We start from the raw sequence: 26,487 nt of genomic DNA on the forward strand, positions 1-26,487 counted from the left end.
AGGATTATTATTAGGGCCCGAGCACTAACAGTGCGAGGACCCTATTGAAACTGTTAGGGTTATTTTTTTTTTTTTTTTCTTTTTTCTGCAAAGTAGGCGCCATTTTCGGGGCCACAACATGCTCAAAAACTCACCAAATTTGGCACTCTTGTCAGGACTGGTGAAAAATTTCGTATTTTGTGGGTTTCGCGGATGGGCGGGGCAAAATGGCTCGCTAGCGCCACCTAGAAAATTTGAAATAATTAGCCCCTCGTCCACGTTCAACCTACATGCACGAAATTTGGTGGGGACGTGTATCATATCAAGACGCACAAAAAAGCCTCAAGAACCCATACCCTAAACTCGACAGGAAGTCCGCCATTTTGAATTTGGCGGCCTATTTTGGACGATTTACACACTACGTACTTTAACGAACTCCTCCTAGGGATTTAGTCAGATCGACTTCAAATTTCTGCTGTGCCTTCTAAAGGCATTGACGATGTAAAGTTGTGCTATCTGCGCGTTTTCGTCGATGGGCGTGTCCGTGGCGTCGAAGATTCGCCATAAAACAGGAAGTTGCAGTAACTTGGCTGTAAATGCTCAGATCTGCACGGAATTTTACACATTTGACAAGAGTCCCGCCCTGAACAAATCTACATGCCGACATTCACCCACAGTCATAGCGCCACCTGCTGGCAACAGGAAGTGACCTTTAATGAAGCAGCCCCCGCCGCTTGTTTAACCAACATGTACAAAATTTATGTGGTGCATCTACCATGACCAGACGCACAAAAAAGCCTCAAAAACCCATACCTTAAACTCGACAGGAAGTCCGCCATTTTGAATTTGGCGACCGATTTGGGAAGATTTACACACTCCGTACTTTAACGAACTCCTCCTAGGGATTTAGTCGGATCAACTTCAAATTTCTGCTGTACCTTCTAAAGGCATTGACGATGTAAAGTTGTGCTATCTGCGCGTTTTCGTCGATGGGCGTGTCCGTGGCGTCGATGATTCGCCATGAAACAGGAAGTTGTAGTAACTTGGCTGTAAATGCCCAGATCTGCACGAAATTTTAGAAATTTGACAAGAGTCCCGCCCTGAACAAATCTACATGCCGATATTCACTCACAGTCATAGCGCCATCTGCTGGCAACAGGAAGTGACCTTTAATGAAGCAGCCCCCGCAGCTTGTTTGACCGACATGTACGAAATTTCTATGGTGCATCTACCATGACCAGACGCAGAAATAAGCCTCAAGAACCCATACCCTAAACTCGACAGGAAGTCCGCCATTTTGAATTTGGCGACCGATTTGGGAAGATTTACACACTCCGTACTTTATCAAACTCCTCCTAGGGATTTAGTCGGATCAACTTCAAATTTCTGCTGTACCTTCTAAAGGCATTGACGATGTAAAGTTGTGCTATCTGCGCGTTTTCGTCGATGGGTGTGTCCGTGGCGTCCATGATTCGCCATGAAACAGGAAGTTGTAGTAACTTGGCTGTAAATGCCCAGATCTGCACGAAATTTAACACGTTTGACAAGAGTCCCGCCCTGAACAAATCTACATGCCAACATTCACCCACAGTCATAGCGCCACCTCCTGGCAACAGGAAGTGACCTTTAACGTAGCAGTATAGCAAATGCACATCCGCACTGGCTGAGCTGCAGAAAATGCAACACGGCCGCCTAAGACCCCGACGTGCTACAGGTGCGAGGGCCCGCCCATCGCTGCTTGCAGCTTTAATTCTTTTTTCTTTTTTCTGCAAAGTAAGCGCCATTTTGGGGGCCTCAACATGCTCAAAAACTCACCAAATTTGGCACGCATGTCAGGACTGGTGAAAAATTTTGTATTTTGTGGGTTTCGCGGATGGGCGTGGCAAAATGGCTCCCTAGCGCCACCTAGAAAATTGGAAAAAATTAGCCCCTCGTCCACGTTCAACCTACAAACACGAAATTTGGTGGGGACGTGTATCATATCAAGACGCACAAAAAAGCCTCAAGAACCCATACCCTAAACTCAACAGGAAGTCGGCCATTTTGAATTTGGCGCCCATTTTTGGAGATTTACACACTCAGTACTTTAACGAACTCCTCCTAGGGATTTAGTCGGATCGACTTCAAATTTCTGCTGTACCTTCTAAACGCATTGACGATGTAAAGTTGTGCTATCTGCATGTTTTCGTCGATGGGCGTGTCCGCGGCGTCGAAGATTCGCCATAAAATAGGAAGTTGTAGTAACTTGGCTGTAAATGCTCAGATCTGCACGAAATTTTACACAATTGACAAGAATCTCGCCCTGAACAAATCTACATGCCGATATTCACCCACAGTCATAGCGCCATCTGCTGGCAACAGGAAGTGACCTTTAATGAAGCAGCCCCCGCCGCTTGTTTGACCGACATGTACGAAATTTCTGTGGTGCATCTACCATGACCAGACGCACAAAAAAGCCTCAAGAACCCATACCCTAAACTCGACAGGAAGTCCGCCATTTTGAATTTGGCGACCGATTTGGGAAGATTTACACACTCCATACTTTAACGAACTCCTCCTAGGGATTTAGTCGGATCAACTTAAAATTTCTGCTGTACCTTCTAAACGCATTGACGATGTAAAGTTGTGCTATCTGCATGTTTTCGTCGATGGGCGTGTCCGTGGCGTCGATGATTCGCCATGAAACAGGAAGTTGTAGTAACTTGGCTGTAAATGCCCAGATCTACACGAAATTTTACACATTTGACAAGAGTCCTGCCCTGAACAAATCTACATGCCGACATTCACCCACAGTAAATGCACCACCTGCTGGCAACAGGAAGTGACCTTTAACGAAGCAGCCCCCGCCGCTTGTTTGAGCGACATGTACGAAATTTCTGTGGTACATCTACCATGACCAGACGTACAAAAAAGCCTCAAGAACCCATCCCCTAAACTTGACAGGAAGTCCGCCATTTTGAATTTGGCGACCGATTTGGGATGATTTACACACTCCATACTTTAACGAACTCCTCCTAGGGATTTAGTAGGATCAACTTCAAATTTCTGCTGTACCTTCTAAAGGCATTGACGATGTAAAGTTGTGCTATCTGCGCGTTTTCGTCGATGGGCGTGTCCGTGGCGTCGATGATTCGCCATGAAACAGGAAGTTGTAGTAACTTGGCTGTAAATGCCCAGATCTGCACGAAATTTTACACATTTGACAAGAGTCCTGCCCTGAACAAATCTACATGCCGACATTCACCCACAGTCATAGCGCCACCTAGTGGCAACAGGAAGTGTCCTTTAACAAAGCAGCGAAAAATTTCACAGCTGCACCGGCTGAGCCGCAGAATATGCAACGCGGCCGCCTCACACCCCAACGCGCTACAGGTGCGAGGGCCCGCCCATCGCTGCTTGCAGCTTTAATTAGGGCCCGAGCACTAACAGTGCGAGGACCCTATTGAAACTGTTAGGGTTATTTTTTTTTTTTTTTTTTTCTTTTTTCTGCAAAGTAAGTGCCATTTTCGGGGCCGCAACATGCTCAAAAACTCACCAAATTTGGCACGCATGTCAGGACTGGTGAAAAATTTCGTATTTTGTGGGTTTCGCAGATGGGCGGGGCAAAATGGCACGCTAGCGCCACCTAGAAAATTGGAAAAAATTAGCCCCTCGTCCACGTTCAACCTACATGCACGAAATTTGTTGGGGACGTGTATCATATCAAGACGCACAAAAAAGCCTCAAGAACCCATACCATAAACTCGACAGGAGGTCCGCCATTTTGAATTTGGCGGCCATTTTTGGACGATTTACAGACTCCGTACTTTAACGAACTCCTCCTAGGGATTTAGTCGGATCGACTTAAAATTTCTGCTGTGCCTTCTAAAGGCATTGACGATGTAAAGTTGTGCTATCTGCGCGTTTTCGTCGATGGGCGTGTCCGTGGCGTCGAAGATTCGCCATGAAACAGGAAGTTGTACTAACTTGGCTGTAAATGCCCAGATCTGCACGAAATTTTACACATTTGACAAGAGTCACGCCCTGAACAAATCTACATGCCGACATTCACCCACAGTCATAGCGCCACCTGCTGGCAACAGGAAGTGACCTTTAACGAAGCAGCCCCCGCTGCTTGTTTGACCGACATGTACGAAATTTCTGTGGTACATCTACCATGACCAGACGCACAAAAAAGCCTCAAGAACCCATACCCTAAACTCGACAGGAAGTCCGCCATTTTGAATTCGGCGACCGATTTGGGACGATTTACACACTCCGTACTTTAACGAACTCCTCCTAGGGAATTAGTCGGATCAACTTCAAATTTCTGCTGTACCTTCTAAAGGCATTGACGATGTAAAGTTGTGCTATCTGCGCGTTTTCGTCGATGGGCGTGTCCGTGGCGTCGATGATTCGCCATGAAACAGGAAGTTGTAGTAACTTGGCTGTAAATGCCCAGATCTACACGAAATTTTACACATTTGACAAGAGTCCCGTCCTGAACAAATCTACATGCCGACATTCACCCACATTCATAGCGCCACCTAGTGGCAAGAGGAAGTGACATTTAACGAAGCAGCCCCCGTCGCATGTTTGACCGACATGTACGAAATTTCTGTGGTACATCTACCATGTCCAGACGCACAGAAAAGTCTCTTGGAGCGATGCCCTAAACTCAACAGGAAGTCAGCCATTTCTAATTTTACCGCCATTTTTGGATGATTTACTCATTACGTACTTTAACTAACTCCTCCTAGGGCTTTAGTCGGATCGCCTTCAAATTTCTGCTGTACCTTCTAAAGGCATTGACGATGAAAAGTTGTGCTATCTGCGCGTTTTCGTCGATGGGCGTGTCCGTGGCGTCGATGATTCGCCATGAAACAGGAAGTTGTAGTAACTTGGCTGTAAATGCCCAGATCTGCACGAAATTTAACACATTTGACAAGAGTCCCGCCCTGATCAAATCTACATGCCGACATTCACCCACAGTCATAGCGCCACCTGCTGGCAACAGGAAGTGGCCTTTAACGAAGCAGTGTGGCAAATGCACAGCCGCACTGGCTGAGCTGCAGAAAATGAAACGCGGCCGCCTCACACCCCGACGTGCTACAGGTGCGAGGGCCCGCCCATCGCTGCTTGCAGCTTTAATTATTATTATTTTTTTTTTTTTTTTCTGCAAAGTAAGTGCCATTTTCGGGGCCGCAACATGCTCAAAAACTCACCAAATTTGGCACGCATGTCAGGACTGGTGAAAAATTTCGTATTTTGTGGGTTTCGCGGATGGGCGGGGCAAAATGGCTCGCTAGCGCCACCTAGAAAATTGGAAAAAATTAGCCCCTCGTCCACGTTCAACCTACATGCACGAAATTTGGTGGGGACGTGTATCATATCAAGACGCACAAAAAAGCCTCAAGAACCCATACCCTAAACTCGACAGGAGGTCCGCCATTTTGAATTTGGCGGCCATTTTTGGACGATTTACAGACTCCGTACTTTAACGAACTCCTCCTAGGGATTTAGTCCGATCGACTTAAAATTTCTGCTGTGCCTTCTAAAGGCATTGACGATGTAAAGTTGTGCTATCTGCGCGTTTTCGTCGATGGGCGTGTCCGTGGCGTCGAAGATTCGCCATGAAACAGGAAGTTGTAGTAACTTGGCTGTAAATGCCCAGATCTGCACGAAATTTTACACATTTGACAAGAGTCCCGCCCTGAACAAATCTACATGCCGACATTCACCCACAGTCATAGCGCCACCTGCTGGCAACAGGAAGTGTCCTTTAACGAAGCAGCCCCCGCCGCTTGTTTGACCGACATGTACGAAATTTCTGTGGTACTTCTACCATGACCAGACGCACAAAAAAGCCTCAAGAACCCATACCCTAAACTCGACAGGAAGTCCGCCATTTTGAATTTGGCGACCGATTTGGGACGATTTACACACTCCGTACTTTAACGAACTCCTCCTAGGGATTTAGTCGGATCAACTTAAAATTTCTGCTGTACCTTCTAAAGGCATTGACGATGTAAAGTTGTGCTATCTGCGCGTTTTCGTCGATGGGCGTGTCCGTGGCGTCGATAATTCGCAATGAAACAGGAAGTTGTAGTAACTTGGCTGGAAATGCCCAGATCTACACGAAATTTTACACATTTGACAAGAGTCCCACCCTGAACAAATCTACATGCCGACATTCACCCACATTCATAGCGCCACCTTGTGGCAAGAGGAAGTGACTTTTAACGAAGCAGCCCCCGTCGCATGTTTGACCGACATGTACGAAATTTCTGTGGTACATCTACCATGTCCAGACGCACAGAAAAGTCTCTTGGAGCGATGCCCTAAACTCAACAGGAAGTTAGCCATTTCTAATTTTACCGCCATTTTTGGATGATTTACTCATTACGTACTTTAACTAACTCCTCCTAGGGCTTTAGTCGGATCGACATCACATTTCTGCTGTGCCTTCTAAAGGCATTGACGATGTAAAGTTGTGCTATCTGTGCGTTTTCGTCGATGGGCGTGTCCGTGGCGTCGATGATTCGCCGTGAAACAGGAAGTTGTTGTAACTTGGCTGTAAATGCCCAGATCTGCACGAAATTTTACATATTTGACAAGAGTCCCGTCCTGAACAAATCTACATGCCGACATTCACCCACCATCATAGCGCCACCTAGTGGCAACAGGAAGTGACCTTTAACGAAGCAGCCCCCGCCGCATGTTTGACCGACATGTACGAAATTTTTGTGGTACAACTAACATATCCAGACGCACAGAAAAGTCTCTTGGAGCGATGCCCTAAACTCAACAGGAAATCGGCCATTTCTAATTGTACCGCCATTTTTGGATGATTTACTCATTACATACTTTAACTAACTCCTCCTAGGGATTTAGTCGGATCGACTTCAAATTTCTGCTGTGCCTTCTAAAGGCATTGATGATGTAAAATTGTGCTATTTACGCATTTTCGTCGATGGGTGTGTCCGTGGCGTTGATGATTCGCTATGAAACAGAAAGTTGTATTAACTTGGATGTAAATGCCCAGATCTGAACGAAATTTAACACATTTGACAAGAGTCCCGCCCTGAACAAATCTACATGCCGACATTCACCAACAGTCATAGCGCCACCTGCTGGCAACAGGAAGTGACCTTTAATGAAGCATAGCAAATTCACAGCCGCACCGGCTGAGTTCCAGAATATGCAACGCGGCCGCCTCAGACCCCGACGCGCTACAGGTGCGAGGGCCCGCCCATCGCTGCTTGCAGCTTTAATTTTTTTTTTCTTTTTTCTTTTTTCTGCAAAGTAAGCACCATTTTCGGGGCCGCAACATGCTCAAAAACTCACCAAATTTGGCACGCATGTCAGGACTGGTGAAAAATTTCGTATTTTGTGGGTTTCACGGATGGGCGTGGCAAAACGGCACGCTAGCGCCACCTAGAAAATTGGAAAAAATTAGCCCCTCGTCCATGTTCAACCTACATGCACGAAATTTGGTGGGGACGTGTATCATATCAAGATGCACAAAAAAGCCTCAAGAACCCATACCCTAAACTCGACAGGAAGTCCGCCATTTTGAATTTGGCGACCGATTTGGGACGATTTACACACTCCGTACTTTAACGAACTCCTCCTAGGGATTTAGTCGGATCGACTTCAAATTTCTGCTGCCCCCGCCGCTTGTTTGACCGATGTACGAAATTTATGTGGTACATATACCATGACCAGACGCACAAAAAAGCCTCAAGAACCCATACCCTAAACTCGACAGGAAGTCCGTCATTTTGAATTTGGCGACCGATTTGGGACGATTTACACACTCCGTACTTTAACGAACTCCTCCTAGGGATTTAGTGGGATCAACTTCAAATTTCTGCTGTACCTTCTAAAGGCATTAACGATGTAAAGTTGTGCTATCTGCGCGTTTTCGTCGATGGGTGTGACCGTGGCGTCGATGATTCGCCATGAAAAAGGAAGTTGTAGTAACTTGGCTGTAAATGCTCAGATCTGCACGAAATTTTACACATTTGACAAGAATCCCGCCCTGAACAAATCTACATGCCGACATTCACCCTAAGTCATAGCGCCACCTTGTAGCGAGAGGAAGTGACCTTTAAAGACCCAGCTCCCGTCGCATGTTTGAGCGACATGTACGAAATTTCTGTGGTACATCTACCATGTCCAGACGCACAGAAAAGTCTCCTGGAGCGATACCCTAAACTCAACAGGAAGTCAGCCATTTCCAATTTTACCGCCATATTTGGATGATTTACTCATTACGTACTTTAACTAACTCCTCCTAAGGATTTAGTCAGATCGATTTAAAATTTCTTCTGTGCCTTTTAAAGGCATTGACGATGTAAAGTTGTGCTCTCTGCGTGTTTTCGTCCATGGGCGTGTCCGTGGCGTCGATGATTCTCATGTCTCTGTCCTGCGCATTTTACGGAAGACAGCTTCCAGAATCTCCACGACTTCAACTCCAGATTCAACAAGAAACTAAAACATGAAGCAGTTCCGACCTTAAAACAAGAGGCAGCAGTGTTGGGTCACAATCTGTAAATAGGCTAAGACTTCATCATTTTAAATGTATTTGCATGTAATTCCAGACGTAACGTTAGCCTTGTGTTTTATTTTTTTTCAAATGCCAGCGCTGGCTTTATAGCCACTACTAGTTAGCCTATGCTATTTTGTGTCCACGACAAACTCGTACAAACATTATGGATCTTAATTTTCTATAAGTACTAATGTTTTAAACGTATTTTTCATGTATATATGCTTTATGACGTTATTTTCGATTTGATCAAGAACGTAAACATGCCAACGCTGTTTGAGTATGACATTAGTAGCCAGTCAGTTGCTATTGTTGCCAGTCAGATGCTATTGTGTAAAATAAAAGTGTATAAAGTTAAAAAATGTAGCAAATTATCATTCAGAAACGTTTATTAAGAGCCGTGTGTGGAGAGGTTCTGTTTGACTCTCTTCATCGCGGGTTTCTCGGTCTGATTCTGCCTCAAACTGATACTGCAGTTCGACACATATTTACATCTGGACCGGAGCTCACGTTCCGCCCGTAAAGGTAATGGGCGTTAAACCCTCCGGACAACGTGAGCGACAGTTTAGCCAATCACAACACACCGGGCCAAACTAACCAATCTGAGCTCACAACGTGTTTCTGAGGGAGTGGTTTCGTAGAATCAGGAAGTCAACCGCTCGTTCAGGGGACAGAGGAGAGCGCGGCTGACAATAAAGCTGAAGTTTATGAAAAATAAGACTTTAAAAAAAAGAAAAAACACGAATACATGTTATATTGCACCCCATAAATACAATTATGCAAAGAAAAAAAACAGTCAACCCCCCCTTTAAACAGGAAGTTGTAGTAACTTGGCTGTAAATGCCAAGATTTGCATGAAATTTTACACATTTGACAAGAGTCCCGCTCTGAAAAAAATCTACATGCCGACATTCACCCACAGTCATAGCGCCACCTGCTGGCAACAGGAAGTGACCTTTAACGAAGCAGCGTAGCAAATGCACAGCCGCACTGGCTGAGCCGCAGAATATGCAATGCGGCCGCCTCAGACCCCGACGCGCTACAGCTGCGAGGGCCCGCCCATCGCTGCTTTCAGCTTTAATTTTCATTCCTCTTTTTAGGAAACTTTAGCATGGGTGCCAAAACTTATTCACACCACTGTATATAGACTACTGAGATTTGTTCTAGATGGATCTGTAAAACCAAAAAGACTGTTTAAATATGAATCGGGTGTGTGAACGAACGAACACACAGATGCATAGCCTACTGTTACAGATGAAATAGATTATAAAGTTTTTACTATAAAATAAACAACAAATAAGCTTTAATTAGACAGTTTCTTTTCATATGTTAAATATATAGTATGTTTTGTAAAAAATAAACTAATCAACTGTTATCCAATGCAAGCTAATGCAATGCACATATCAAAATAATGAATCCTTAACTTTGAAATATGTATGATAAAATATAAATGCATGGCCTACTTTAAAAAATAATACTTTATATGGAAAAAAAAAATATTTTCAAGATGCTTCCAACTTTAACTTTGAACCAATTCTACACAATGGCCCATATAACCTATTTGACCAGGATTTGGATATATGTATGTTGTATGTTTCAATTTTTTCTTGTCTGACTCACCTGAATGAAAGGCTCATTATTATGCGGGTCTTTGTCTCTCTCAGGTGAGAATCACCTAATTATACATAATGAGTGCTGGCCTGCTCACACCCATTCACATATTGCCTTGGCAAACAATAAAATGTCAAATTAGTCAAAAGTAATGTGGACGCATATTTCGTATGTGTTCTGTGGCCTTATTTCAGAAACTTTCATTTTTTGTTTTTTTCAATAACCATGCATAAACAGTATTCTCTCAAAAATACAAACATGTACATGCATGTTGCTCACATATTATGGTAGACCTGTTTGTGCTAAATATAGTGTAATTTCACCTGTGCCATTAATATGTTCATAATCAACTGAAGAAAAAAGAACAAATGTCAGGGCATGTCAGAACATCTCAAGGACCCCATACACCTTGGACCCCAGAGGGTTAACCAGGTTAATGAGTTAAATAATATGAATAATAGTATAAATAATATGAAACTCTGTATAGATTTAACTGTAGTCAATTTAAAGGAATGTGCACTTGTAATTTTTCATACCTTGATACATTGTCAACCTTTGATAACGAATAAAAATTCCACCAGTATCTTAGTCCAAAATGTGACTTCCTTATATACACGGCCATTCAAAAGTTTTGTCAGCAAGATTAAACAATAAAAATAAAATCAGGACACATTCATTTGATCAAAAGTGACACTAAAGATTATTTATTAATTATTGTATAATGTTACAAACATTTTATATTTGAGATAAATGCCTTTATTTTGATTAATTAAAGAATCCTGGATTTTTTTTTATTATGGTTTCCATCTAAATATTAAGTAGAATAACTGTTTTCATCATTGATAGTAATAAAAAAAATATTTCTTGAACAGCAAATCAGCAAATTATAATGTTTTCTAAAGAATCATGTGACACTGAAGACTTAGTAATAGCTGTTAAAAATTCAGCTTTACCATCACAGACAAATTACATTTTAAAATAAATTAAAATAGAAAACAGTTATTTTAAATTGCAATAATATTTCACAGTATTCCGGTTCTTACTGTACTTTTTGATCAAATAAATGCAGTCATTCAAAAATATTTTAAGTCTCACCACCCCCAAACTTTTGAACTGTATAGTGTAGGTTTATAACTTATAGGAAACTTATAGGATTATCACTTTTAAGAATACACAAAACTCATTTGTGTTGTCTTTTTGTTTTATTATTTAAGGACTTGTTGAAACACACCCCTAAGGATCATCCAGACTTCCCATTACTGCAGGATGCTCTGAGAATATCCCAGAACTTCCTTTCCAGCATCAATGAAGAGATTGACCCGCGCAGGACTGCTGTGACTACACCGAAGGGAGAGGTGTGTGACTTTGTTTGTTTGTGCAACTTTGTGACAGAAAAGAGTATGAAGTACACTGTATTTTGCATATACAGTCCTTTGCTGTAAGTAACGCTTCAAGACAGGTGAGGTATCAGTGCCTTCATAAGAGTGTTTTCACACCTACTTTATAGCATTTTATTCGGAACCTGGTATGTTTTCTTTCTTAATTTTGGTTTCCACAGCAAAAAAATCAGACCAAAAACACCTCACATTGAGTTTTGCATCAAAACATACTGTATCTGAGTTATTTCCGTAGTACCCGACAGATCAATTATTCAATTAGGAGAATAATCAGAAGTTTCAGCCATTCATGAGTGCCTAACTCACTTCTTAAACATCATGGTATAATGCATAGTTGGAGGAATATGCGCGGCCCACTGCCAACGGATTTCCGCTAAAATCTCGGTTGTACTCACACTTCCGGTATAGCATTCTCTGATAGCAAACTGTGGTAAAAGTAAACTCTTTCTGTCATATTTCGAATAACTATCGATCACAACTAACTATATTGCATTGTTATATTATTAACTTAAATAACATAGCATTTTAGCATATCAAAACAATGTGTTTGTAATAAGTTCAATATTTAAAGGGTTAGTTCACCCAAAAATGAAAATTAAGTCATTAATTACTCACCCCCATGCTGTACCAACCCCGTAAGACCTTCGTTCGTCTTTGGAACACAAATGAAGATATTTTTGATTAAATTTGAGAGCTGTATAACTACCACATTGGCTCCTAAGGGACTGCCTCTTGACGGCCCAGAAAGTCATTGAAGAAAATGTTTAAATATCCCAAGTGACTACCGTGGCTCAACTATATGTTTATCAAGCGACGAGAATACTTTTTGAATACTTTTCCGAAGACGAACGAAGGTCTTACGGGGTTGGTACAGCATGGGGGTGAGTAATTAATGACTTAATTTTCATTTTTGGGTGAACTAACCCTTTAAATAGCTTCGGCTTAAAGATGCATTCAGTTTACTGATTGATAATAAAGATATCAGATCAGTCATCTCGTTGTGTGACACTTCCTCAAGTTTTAATTCTGGGATTGGTTTATATAATTTTTATGTTTTGAATCATCATGTCATCCTGTGCATACACAACATGCTTGATCTTGTGAGCTTGTGAGAGAGTTACTGACAACAACCTCATTTATTGTTGTCCGTAGTTTCTATGGACAAATTAGCATACAGATAGGTCTAGTATGTAACCATAGTGGTAGAGGTGGTTAGGCATTTTGATGGGGAGTAATGCTGCAGTTTATTCGTTTGAAAGAACTAGGCAGAATCCACCAATTAATCCTCACAGGAGCCCATTCGTGGTGACTAAAGGGGATGTAGCACTGGGAAAATCGTAATCCTTACACACAGGTTAGGCAGCTCAGGTACAGGGTACTGCTTAAATGAAAAGTAGTATCAAAAGAAAGGTTTTGTTTTAGTTTTCCCTGCCAGTCTCCCTGCCAGTTAAAGGCATAGGTCACCCGAACATTAATGTAATTTAATTAATGTAATAACCCTTATGTCATCCCAGACTTGTTTAAAAGGAGATGTTAGACAAAAAAACTAATTTTTTTTTATTGGACGGAAAAAATAAGTAATGAAAGTGACTAGTCACTGAGCCTGACATTCTGCCTAACATCTATTGCGTTCCACAGAAGTCAGATGTGTATGTTTGGAACAATATGAAGGTCAATAAATAAAAGACTTTTACTGGTGAACTATCTCTTTGTCCACATGGTGAAAAATCTCATATTATTATTCTACATTAAATTTGTAACTAATTGCAGTGCGCAACTTAAAGGGCATATTGTAGGTTAGAGGACCCAACGAGTCAATGCATAGAAAAACAATGTAGGAACTAGATTTTCTTTAAAATATACATATAAACACGCTACAGAAGCTTCTGCAGTCGTTTTTGTGAGAGAATTTTACTTCCGCGTCTGAAAATGGGCGTGGCGGGCGTGACGCAATGAGCGGGAGAGCCGTCGATTCACACAACAGGAAAACAATGAATCGCATGACATTTCGGACGCTGAGGAAATACTCGTATGACGGATCAAGCCATAAAGTTATGAGCCTGCTATGCTAAAGAGATCAGGGACAGGCCAGGATAATGTCAGACAGAATGGTCAGAGAAAAATTGAGCTGTGATGTGAGGAGAACCAGTGGAGAACAGGACAGGTGCCTTTTAGGTGAGAGAGACGTGCTTATAGTATACACGTTCGCTAACGATATACACTGTGCTCACAATATTGTACAGATTATTATGATCCTATAACAGGCCAGCAGACATTAGTATGTTTAGGCTAGATTTATATACTATTAAATGTATAAAAACTTTACTTGAGTATATTTCTATATTAAAAGCATAGGCTATACTCGGGTAAATTTTTAATACATATTTTTCACCTAGGTTATAACATAAACAGAACATTAAAGATTTGAGTATTTAAACAACCAATTTTGTTGTTCAATTACAAGTTCTATTTAGGGCATGACATGACTAAGTATACCTATATAACACTATTTGATGCCATTGGTAGTATACGACGATCAATATTCTTGCTTCGGCATACCATGTTAAACTCCATCATATCGCCGGGATGCTAATCATTTGATCTGAAGTGAACGCTACACACGACCGCGTTTTCTGAGCCGATGCAGAAGAGAAATCCCGTCTCTTCACCTGGTCAAACCGCACCAGGAACGAAAGATAGGCTATATAGCACCGTCACTTTTATAATGGAAACTTGTGGACTCGATCTTGAAGTCCTGACAGGCTGGAGTTTTTGCAATCTCCACCATGACGATGATAAATTAAAATCCAAAAACTAACGAAAGCACACTGACCGACGAGCGCTCTCACTGAACACCAGCCTGCTCTCCACTGAGCCGAGGCTGAGGCTCCCTGATATGACGTCAAATGACGCAATGTTGAAAAAAAAGCCGTTTTTACTAGCAATCCAAGAAACGCTCACTTTATCTTCTAAATTAGTGCCCTTATGTTGTTTTAAAACATTTTAAATCCTGCATTAACTTTTCATATGGTATTTTCATACAAGGTTATCTATAAATTTTTGATTTTTTTTTTTACCTGCAATATGCTCTTTAAGCCACCAGAAACTTTATTATCTTCAGGGTCATGCAGATAAAACCACCTTCCCACTGACAGGACTTTGCTGGACTCACTAGGAATACCAAGTTAGTATATGATGAGCCAGTGTCAGCCAACCCTTTTCCTAGAGACATAACATCAGGACAGTGTCTATGGATATCTCACTTATCTAACTCTACCATTTTAGGTCCTGGTCTAATAGCAGGATATGAGTTGAATTTAAAACATGTACTGTTTATGTGTCTCAAGGAGCATCATTGGAAAACACAAGGTAACCATTAATCGGAGGTAACCATTAACAATTGGTCGGAGCGGTTCGAGTGAACGCTGGCGTGACTGTCGCCACTACTCACCGGTATCATACCTGAGGATTTTTCATTATGGACTTTAATCTTGACTTTTTATGTTTGACTGAAACCTGGCAGCTGACTAATGATTTTATTCCCCTCAACTGCTCCGCCGGGGTTTGTTTACAATTGTCAGCCCCGTGCTTCTGGGCGCCACGCCCAGGTCTGGAGGTCTCGCATTGTTTCATCGCGAGTCCTGGAAAGTTTTGGCCATTCCTGATTCTCCTCTATTTTCATTGTTTGAGTACTCTGCTTCACTGTTGCCCGGACCCTCGCCCACAGTCATGGTTACTGTTTACCATCCTCCAAAATATAACAAAGATTTTCTGAATGACTTTTATCAACTTTTCACTCATCTTTCAACTCTATCCCATAACTTAATCATTCTGGGTGATTTTAATATTCATATGGATAATATCAGTTCTCCGCTTTCCAGAGACTTTTCATCTTGCCTGGAAAGCCTCGGTCTGCATTTATATACCGATTCTCCAACTCATAGTGGGGGGCATATTTATACTTTTACTCCCACTATCTAAACTGTCCCTCCCTCGCACCATTTCCTTCAGGAATATTAAGGACATTAACACTGTTACCTTTGCATCTGATATCAATAATTTTCCAAGACTGCTTGCCTGTTGTTCACCTGATGAATGGACTATGTGCACGTTAGCATATGCTAGTTCCGGCTGCGAAACCGATATGGGGTGTCTAGTTTCCGGTAGCCTGATGGACGACGTAGAGGATGTATGTTTCTCCAGATGTCTTGAACATTTGCCGAATATTACAGTCGATTATGTTCATCGACTGGCTAATGATTTTCCTCCAGCTCCCCAGAGCAAGAGAGAAGGGGTTTAAATATTACATTTCTCAGTATTTGCATCATTTTGAAGGGAACGTTAAGTCACAACAACATCCATGCTCAGACTGATCTCATGAAATTGCGTATGTATGACACGTATCACGTATTTTTGGCATGCTATCAACACGCATAATCTCTTTTCAGCGTGTTTATGAATACCGTTGACTTAACGTTATTATTGTATATATATATATACACACAGTGTATATATATATATAGCATATGACCTACCTCAACCCCAACCTACCCGTCACTCCTACCATCCTAGGAAAAAATAAATATCGCTCCCCAGATGTAGATCTACATTTTGTTTTGTTTCGTTCGGACATTTGACGGCGTGTACATACGCGGTACACGTGGAATCACTCGGACATTAATGTTGCCATGCTACGTGCTCAAGCTATGCGATTTGGTAACTGTTCTCTCTATACATTATAAAATGCGAAATCATGCGTTAGAAAGTGCATTTTCCAGAACAGTTTGTGTTGGCCATTGTTTTGTTTATGATGTTCAGAGGCTATGTTGTTGACAACCACTATCGTCATATAGATCAGTGTTGACAACCACTAACGTTATACATGTCATACAGGGAGTAAAGGTATCCGACGTTGGTTCGTTCGTTATCAAGTTAGGCTGTTTAACACATATTAGGCTGTTCAACATATTTCTAAACAGGTCTCCCTTTCAAAATAGGTTCTAAACCCAGGGGCTTCTCCTGGTTAAAGGGTATAATATAATAAATAATTAGTAGCCTAAAAACTTCCTTCTAGTTGTCATGGATACACAACGCTCCACTCTGTGAAGCGACTGCTTGGGTGCGGTGACAAAATGTGAAATATCGTTTACTTTTCACAATGCAGCAGCGCCTGCTCCACCCAAATATGAGTGAAAACTGTGTTGGTTGACTTGACAATGAACAAACGAACATAGTTTTAGACAAATAAATTTAGATAGCTAAGCTTTAGATAGCCGGTCCACTGATGTAGGATGTAAACAACGGCAACCGGAACCGAAGTACCCAACATCCGCCCTCAAGGCGGAAGTTAGCATTTTTCTCGTGCACATAGTCAATTAGTTTCTTTCTATAATACAAATCTTCATACTCTCTTAGACACTCATGCTCCTATGATATTCAGATCAGTCTCCTTCACCCGCTCAGCTCCCTGGTTCACTCCCGCCCTACGCCTTTTGAAATCTCAGGGTCGTCAGCTGGAGCGTCTTGCTAACAGAACTGGACTGACCATTCATAAAAACATGTATATGGATCACGTCAATTTGTATAAGAACTCCCTTTCTTCAGCTAAATCTGCATATTACTCTCACTTAATTCACTCTAATCATCATAGTTCTAAAACTCTGTTCTCCCTTCTCACTTCCATCACAAAACTTCCTGACTCTCTTCCATACCATATTGCAATCCCAAGACTTTTGCAATAATCTTATGTCCTTTTCTGTTTCCAAAATTACAGACATCCATAAACATCTGACCTCCTCTGGAGCTGCAGCTTCTGTAGACAACCTTTACACCCCTTATCCATACCCAATTACTACTTTTTTCAAGTTTTGACCTTCCCTCTGTTCAAGCCATTGCGGACATTATTCATAAATCCCTCCACGTGTCAGCTCGATCCACTTCCCTCCAACCTGGTTAAATCCTGCTGCTCTTCACTTGCTCCTCTCATCACTGAGATTATTCACTCTTCCCTAAGCTCCGGTTCAGTCCCTCCTTCACTTAAAATTGCCTCGGTCACTCCCATTCTGAAAAAAAAACAGGTCTGGACTAGGGCTGAGCAATTAATTGCATTTGCGATAAAATCGCGGTATGATGAAACGCGATTTTGTAATCGCAAGTGCTGCGATTACACTGGTCACGTGACACGCAAGAGAAAAGCAGTCTGCAAGATAAAGCATCAACTTGCCACGCTACACGGTCTGGCGTTCAGAAAAAAAACAGTTTATTGTGTTATTTATTCTCTCCTCTCCTCAACAATCCTGGATCGATTCAGAGAATTTCAGAATCGGAGGAGCTTAGGAGCTTATGAGCTTAGTTTTTAAACACAGATGCGTGATGACGCTGCGCGTGCTTTAGAAACAAACCGTGTTCTGAATCTGCTTGCTTCTATTTTCTCGCTCTCTCTCTTCCTCACTCACACACACGACACCGCTCGAACCTTCCAAAACATAGTAACGTTATTTCATAAAGTTCGGGATTGAACCGAATTACAAGGACATTCGCGGGCTTCATTGAACAGGTTTTGCCGCTTTGCTTGATGTTATAACGTTACACTTGCAGTGCGCGTTCTCTCCCGCTGGAATTTTCTTTACAAATGTCATTTGTAAAGAAATGTCGACCAATATCTCATCTGTCATTTCTGTCTAAGTTGATGGAGAAGCTTGTTTTCTCCCAGCTTCAGTCTCACCTACAACTGCATGTCATTAGTGATAAATTTCAGTCCGGTTTCAGGTCCAGACATAGCACTGAATCTGTGTTACTAAGGGTCCATGATGACATTCTTGGAGCTCTGGATAGAAAAAGCTCTGTGGTTTTGGTACTACTGGACCTTACCGCTGCATTTGACACCGTGGATCACTCCATCCTCATCTCCCGTCTTCAACATCTTGTTGGTTTGCAGGGCGCAGTGCTAAATTGGTTCTCTTCATATCTCACTAACAGAACTTTTTCAGTAATGCTTGACGACTTCTCATCCTCATCTGCCCCTCTGTCATCCGGTGTGCCTCAAGGATCCATTCTCGGTCCTGTTCTGTTCTCTCTCTACATGCTGCTACTTGGACAACTCATCTCCAATCATAATGTTCACTTTCACTTCTATGCAGATGACCTCCAGATCTACCTTCCTGTGATTCTGAACAATCGTTCTGCACTGGACCCCATCTATGACTGCCTTAGGGACATTAAGCAGTGGCTTTCCCACAATTTCCTTCATTTGAATGAAGGAAAGACGGAGTACATTCTTTTTAGCCCTGATTCACCCAGTAGTTCTTTCAGTTTTGCTCCTCTAACACCTCAGTTTGCACCCTCTGTACGTAACTTGGGTGTTATTTTTTACAAAAATTTGCAGTATGACAAACAGATTAGTGCTGTCGTCAGGGCGAGCTTTTACCAGCTAAGGCTTCTCAGTAAGGTCAAACCATTCTTGTCCCGAGCTGACTTTGAAAAAGTCATTCATGCCTTTATTAGCTCGAGGATAGACTACTGTAATGCCCTCTACACTGGACTTAATCAATCATCTCTTAATCGGCTTCAACTGGTTCAGAATGCGGCAGCACGTCTACTCACCAACACCTCCAAACGCTCGCACATCACCCCTGTCCTCCGCTCGCTCCACTGGCTCCCGATACGGTTTAGGGTGGAGTATAAGATCCTACTGTTTGTGTTCAAGGCTATTAATGGTCTGGCCCCGGTGTACCTTGCCGATTTAGTAACAGTTTATCAACCACCCAGAACTTTGCGCTCATCTGAACAGACCTATCTGGTCATTCCCAAATTTAAATATAAAAAGTTTGGAGGCCGGTCATTTGCTGTCCAGGGCCCTAAACTGTGGAACACTTTACCAACATTCCTAAGAAGCATCACTGTGTTGGGTGCTTTTAAATCACAGTTAAAAACATATCTGTTCAGACAAGCTTTTAACATGTAATCTTCAACTCTGGCTTATTGTTGTGTTTTGTTTTGTTATTCCCCTTTTTTCTGTTGTCTATTGATGCTTTTATTGGAAAGCGCCTTGTGCACCTTTTGGCGGTTGTAAGGTGCTATAGAAATAAAATTTGATTGAATGATTGATTGAAATGCTTCACAGAGGCATTATTTATGTCTTTTGGAATGCAGTTGGCTTATATATTAAAACCATGAAAATCACTGAGAAGGCTGCTTTCATTTAAAAATACTAACGCGTGCTTTGTGAAGAGCGCTCGTGCATGCGGCTGTGAGTGACTCATTGGTAAATGTACTTGCATGTCAAAATGCTTTTGTGACGCGAAATTAATGTAAACACGGTCAGTTATATCTTAAACCAACAGGACAAACCACATTTACAATTTCAAAAGAGATATATGCATTAGTGTGAATGCAGCTTATCGTATCTAAACTGAGGGGAAATCACTCCAGCTCTTGAATGAAAAGCATTCAGACAGCCTACTTTTAAATACTGAGACCACTCTTTCTTTGTTGGTTGTAATGTTTTTGTTTTTTTTTGTTTCTCTTTATTTACTAGCTTTTATATTTTGAAGCTATATTATTTTATATAGCCTATTTAAAATTCTTAAGATGTAATTGGTTTAATTAAATGTTTTTTTTTATATTTATTTTTTGTGTTTTTACACATGTAATTAAATACATATTTTAAGAGTTATTAAGATTAATTAATAAGAAAAAAAAGTAGATCGGATCATGAGCTATCTAAAGATTCCCATCCCTACTGTACAATGATTTATTGCTTGTCTTTGTCGACTAATACAGAAGGTAAATAACTTTTTTTTTTAAATCGCATATTAAATCGCAATATTGGTTAAAAAAATCGCAATTAGATTATTTTCCAAAATCGTTCAGCCCTAGTCTGGACCCCACTATTTTTAGCAATCTCCGTCTCATATCTAACTTACCCTTCATATCCAAAATTCTGGAAAAAAACAGTCGCTTCTCAACTTCATAATCACCTCATGTCGAATAGCATCTACGAGCAGTTTCAATCAGGCTTCCGTCCCCTTCACAGCACTGAAACTGATTCTGGGTTACTTTCAATTCTCATTCTTTTGGACCTCACTGCAGCTTTTGATACCATTTCTCATCCCATCCTCCTCAGTCAATTATCATCTATTGGTATCACTCACACTCCCATAGCCTGGTTTACTTCTTACACTCTAAAAAATGCTGGGTTATTTTAACCCAATTTTGGGTAAAATATGGACATACCCAGCCATTGGGTTACATTTTTAAATGACATTTTTTACCCAATGGCTGGGTATGTCCATATTTTACCCAAAATTGGGTTAAAACAACCCAGCATTTTTTAGAGTGTACATTTCAGATCGCACACAGTTCGTACAACTAAAAACCCAGAAATCCGTTACCTTCCCCGTCTCCACTGGAGTGCCCCAAGGCTCTGTATTGGGGCCTCTCCTTTTTATCATATACATCCTCCCTCTTGGTCACATCAGGGATGCACCGATACCACTTTTTTGGAAAACGAGTACGAGTACGAGTACTTGCATTTCAGTACTCGCCGATACCGATACCGAGTACTTAATAAAAAAACAAAAAAAAAACATGATTTAAATATTTTTATATACAGGTTTTTAGGTCCTTGATTAAATTACTTGGGTAACACTTTATTTCGATAGTCTTTACTAACTATAAGTAACTTTTCAATTACATGTCAACTAACTGTCATTAGAGTATTAGTAGACTAGAGTATTAGTACGATCAGCTTAATATCTGATAACACTTTATTTATTTGGTCCCCCAACAGACATTCAACTGACTATAAGTAACTTGGCGACTACAAGTAAACTTATTCTCCTAATCCAAAGCCTTTCACTTTGAAATTGTTCCACACCAGTGATGCACGGGTTGATCCAAAATGAGCGGGTGCCTGCGCCGCGGTCACCCGCGGTTACCCGCAGTTACGGGTCATCCAAAAATATTTTTAATGATATTCGGGTCGCGGTCGGTCAGGTCGTTTGGAAAAAAATGCCAATTAAACCTTTGTATTTATATAGTACTAGATAGAATTTTCTATGAAATATATAGGCCGAATTTATTTATTGGCTGAATAACTGGCACGAAGATGACACACAAGCTCAGTCTAAACAGTTACTGGTGTGATCCGAGAACCACTGTACCTCTGCGTTTGTTACTATACGCGGATGCGCAGTATCAGCAGTATCAACAACATGTCTCAGTTCAGTGAACTGTTAGAGTTACTGGAGTAAAATATAATTCGGGATATTGGTTTATTTCAACTCGGAGGGACTGTCAGGCATGTCTGAAAGTGAGTAACTGTAGTAACTTGTGGATCAGCACTGACGCAAGACGTGAACTGATGCGAATGATTCAGTTCGATTTAGCGTACTGGTTCGACCGGTTCATTAAAAAGAATCGATTCGTTCACGAACACCGGCCATGTCTATGATCACTAGTCTGCAGAGAGATGGAGGCGGCAAGAGAAAAGGTGAAGACTGGGGAGTGGAAGCTCCGCAAATACACAAATAGAAAGAGTAAGTGTGGGATACATTTACCGAAATGATGAAAGATGATGTAGGCTACGTCTTCTTGCGATGCTGTGTTGTTACACGTTTATGGCCCAATGACGCTACGATGAGCATGTACTACTTTTAAAAAATACGGTCAGGAAGAGGGTCGGGTACAATATTTTCTTACTTTTTTTGCGGTCCGAGTAGCGGGCGGGTAGTTGAAAACGTTGGTAGTGTGCGGGTTGTTTATACATTGACCCGCGCATCACTGTTCCACACGGCTGACATCTGTCTCCCCATCTCCCCGCGCTGAGCTGCAGCCGGAGCCTGGGGGTGGGCACTCGGCGCCTGTGATTAACCCATTTCTCAGAACATGGTATCGGTCCCCGGTATCGGGGGACTTTTAACGAGTACGAGTACTTTAGAAAATGTGGTATCGAGGCCGATACCAGATACCGGTATCGGTATCGGTGCATCCCTAATTAAATTTCATTGCTACGCAGACAACACCCAGCTCCAGGGGCGTAGCAATCATTTCAAAAGTGAGGGGGACAGAATGTCAAGCATTATACCTTTTTTTTTACAATTGCATACTGCATTTATATTGAATGGTAACACTTTACAATAAGGTTTCATTAGTTATCTATCTATCTATCTATCTATCTATCTATCTATCTATCTATCTATCTATCTATCTATCTATCTATCTATCTATCTATCTATCTATCTATCTATCTATCTATCTATCTATCCATCTATCCATCTATCCATCTATCCATCTATCCATCTATCTATCTATCTATCTATCTATCTATCTATCTATCTATCTATTTTACTTAACCAAAACTGTCATTCATATTGAAAACATTCAAACTTCATGCTTTCTGGTAGGCTTTTTAAAGAAAACTTAACGTTTGTCTACAAACCTTTTTAATCAAATTGTAAAGTGTTACCTTATTATATGGTATACATCATGTACACATGTTACAAGTACAACACTGCATGATTAAAGCTTTTTTTAAAAGCCAGTCTATTACTTTTCACCTGTGAACTTTCTTTTTTTTTGAGTGTCATCCTCTTTCTGGCCTGACAACCCTACGCTCCCTGTTTCTTGATCAATCTTGACAACACAGAAGAAGAAAAAAAAAACATTAAATTAGTGCAATAATATTATTGAGCCCTATAAATTAAGACCTAAATCAGAACATTAATGCATACAATTGCATACTGCATTTATATTGAATGGTAACACTTTACAATAAGGTTTCATTAGCTATCTATCTATCTATCTATCTATCTATCTATCTATCTATCTATCTATCTATCTATCTATCTATCTATCTATCTATCTGTCTGTCTGTCTGTCTGTCTGTCTGTCTGTCTGTCTGTCTGTCTGTCTGTCTGTCTGTCTGTCTGTCTGTCTGTTTGTTTGTTTGTTTGTTTTACTTAACCAAAACTGTCTTTCATATTGAAAACATTCAAACTTCATGCTTTTAAAACTTCTTCAAACTTTCTGGAAGGCTTTTTAAAGAAAACTTAACGTTTGTCTACAAACCATTTTAATCAAATTGTAAAGTGTTACCTTATTATATGGTATACATCATGTACACATGTTACAAGTACAACACTGCATGATTCAAGCTTTTTTTAAAAGCCAGTCTATTACTTTTCACCTGTGAACTTTCTTTTTTTTTTTTTGAGTGTCATCCTCTTTCTGACCTGACAACCCTAGGCTCCCTGTTTCTTGATCAATCTTGACAACACAGAAGAAGAAAAAAAAACAAACATTAAATTAGTGCAATAATATTATTGAACCCTTTAAATTAAGACCTAAATCAGAACATTAATGCATACAATTGCATACTGCATTTATATTGAATGGTAACACTTTACAATAAGGTTTCATTAGTTCTATCTATCTATCTATCTATCTATCTATCTATCTATCTATCTATCTATCTATCTATCTATCTATCTATCTATCTATCTATCTATCTATCTATCTATCTATCTATCTATCTATCTATCTATCTATCTATCTATCTATCTATCTATCTATCTATCTATCTATCTGTCTATCTATCTGTCTGTCTGTCTGTCTGTCTGTCTGTCTTACTTAATCAAAACTGTCATTCATATTGAAAACATTCAAACTTCATGCTTTTAAAACTTCTTCAAACTTTCTGGTTAGGCTTTTTAAAGAAAACTTAACGTTTGTCTACATTTTTTTTTAATCTAATTGCAAAGTGTTACCTTATTATATGGTAAACATCATGTACACATGTTACAAGTACAACACTGCATGATTCAAGCAAATAAGTTGGATAATGGCAGAAAATTAGGCAAAGTTATTCATCAATGACAATGAGCAACCAAATTCGGATACCACATTACAACTTACAGTTCTTGACTTTTTTTGCGAAAAAAAGTGTAAAGCGTTTTTCGCCGTTTTGAATTCCTTTCGACCTTCGACGATGGATTCAGTGCGGGTGCGAGCACGGGGGGATTCATAAATTTTGGGGCATCTCGCCCGGGGGGCGGGGTTACGTCCTGCGTCACATCTTTCACGCGGGTTCTCGTCGACCAGGGTGAGCGCGCCCCATAGCGTACACAGGCAGGCGCGAACCTAGGTCTTAAATATAATAAGTTATGTTTTTTACAACACGTTTTTGATATAAAATTGATGTTTAATTTCCATATTCTTTGTTTAGTGAACGAAAGCGAAATCTGGAATTGCTGTCTTTCAGTTTGTTTATCGTTACCTAGCTACATGGGTTTAAGTTGTACAAGATGTGCTGACAGTGCTGTAGCCTTATTTACAATGGCCAAGTCGCGTTTCATATTAACAGATGAATAGGCTTCTCTCAGTTTATTAAATACAACCTGACATGTCTCTTACAAACTATGAAGGGACAATGAATCAGTCAATACACTGACATGGCAATGCTAGACAGATAGCCTAACTTGCTTTGTTTGCAGAGCCTTACCGTGATTTTGTCACTCTTCTCTCCACTCCGAGACCTACGTCTGGTAACAGCGGGGAAACATTTACCTCGGTAAAGTTAGGCCTACTTATTGTACTATTGTAGAAAAGTAAACTTCCATAAACTCCAGCTAACCAGTTCATGTGTCTTCTTTCTAAGGTGATTCAAGCAGTAACGACTAATTAGACTCAATACAGATATTACACAGGTGGAATTATGAAATAGAAACAGGCCTTAATGCAAGATTTTAATCATGTCAATACACATGATTATACACAATTTTGTAATGCAATGTTTTCAACAAGGAAATATATGCATCACTTGTCAGTGAATCTTGGCTTGTAATACATTAATATTTATATTGTACATTTTGAGATTGTCATAAGTTCTTTCTTTGTTGGATTTCTTTATTGTTTATTGTAAAGTTCAATAAAAAAAAAAAGTTTTCCCTTAACACCCCACCCCCTTATATTATTATTACCAACAACCACTCTTAAAAGGTTAAAGCGCTACGTATTTGGAACCCCTAAAATGCAATGCATGTGTATGATCACAAAATTCAAGATATGGGGGTTAAAACATGTAATTAATCAATATCACACAAAGAGTGACATTTCAGTTTTTATTCAACAAAAAACAGCATGATTAAAATGTGACATTAAGTTACTATAACAGTTTAATAAACAATAACTTAATTACAACTACAAAATGTTGCAGAATAATATAACATATGAATGAATAATAGCTTATAAAGAAACTTTGTGCCAAAAGGGTTCTTTCTTGTCATTATAAACATTTTTTTAGCATAAACGTTCCTTTGGAGTTGAGTAAAGAACCCAATGCTTCATATATGAAAGCAAATGATGCATTTTTTTCTAAGAGTGTGTGTCAGCAGAGTACAAATAGGCCTACATGGGTGAAGTAATCATACAAAATAAACACACACAAAAAGAAAGAAACAAAAAAGAAAAAGAAACCTATTTACAAAGCAACACTGGTGTGTATTGCCAGAGATGGGTGAAGAAGCCCTAGTCCTCCAACAGAGTTGTCAGATCCTCCTTCGACTTTACAATTACGGAAATGTATCCCCCATCTCTCTTGACAACTTCGGAATGTGGAGGCATCCAAGGCAGATCTATAAATGATTTATATTTCGTTAACACAGACCAGGGGTGCAAACCAAACGAGGCTTCTGTAAGACTACGGGTGAAGAGTAAAAAAAAAAAGTGCACCACGTGATTTGAAGTTGGTCAAGAAGATTACTCTATCTAGCTGATCTATCTAACTCTATAACAGTCGAAATCCTAACTAAACAGGAAAACAATCTAGCATGATTAAAAACTTACCCTCCATATCGTGCAAAAAGATGTACACAGGCCGGTAACGTACTTCCCACTCAACAGACGAGTCCAGAGACGGTTGGAAAAACTATAGAATCTTTGACGGGTCCCCGCTGGTGCGCGCTGAGCCCC

At 40.5% G+C, this 26,487-nt stretch overlaps 1 protein-coding gene across 3 annotated transcripts in view; it reads left to right on the plus strand.

Annotated features, from left to right (window-relative positions):
* Positions 1-26,487, plus strand: part of abr (ABR activator of RhoGEF and GTPase) — a 490,118-nt gene that overhangs the window by 214,041 nt on the left and 249,590 nt on the right. For all 3 annotated transcript variants that reach the window (XM_039662200.2, XM_039662201.2, XM_039662202.2), the window contains one exon: positions 11,335-11,475. In XM_039662200.2, coding sequence (XP_039518134.2) covers positions 11,335-11,475 — 141 coding nt within the window. The remainder of the gene's footprint in view (positions 1-11,334; positions 11,476-26,487) is intronic.

Source organism: Pimephales promelas, chromosome 4 (assembly GCF_988280905.1).
Source record: "Pimephales promelas chromosome 4, fPimPro1.hap1.1, whole genome shotgun sequence".
Classification (NCBI taxonomy): Eukaryota; Metazoa; Chordata; class Actinopteri; order Cypriniformes; family Leuciscidae; genus Pimephales; species Pimephales promelas.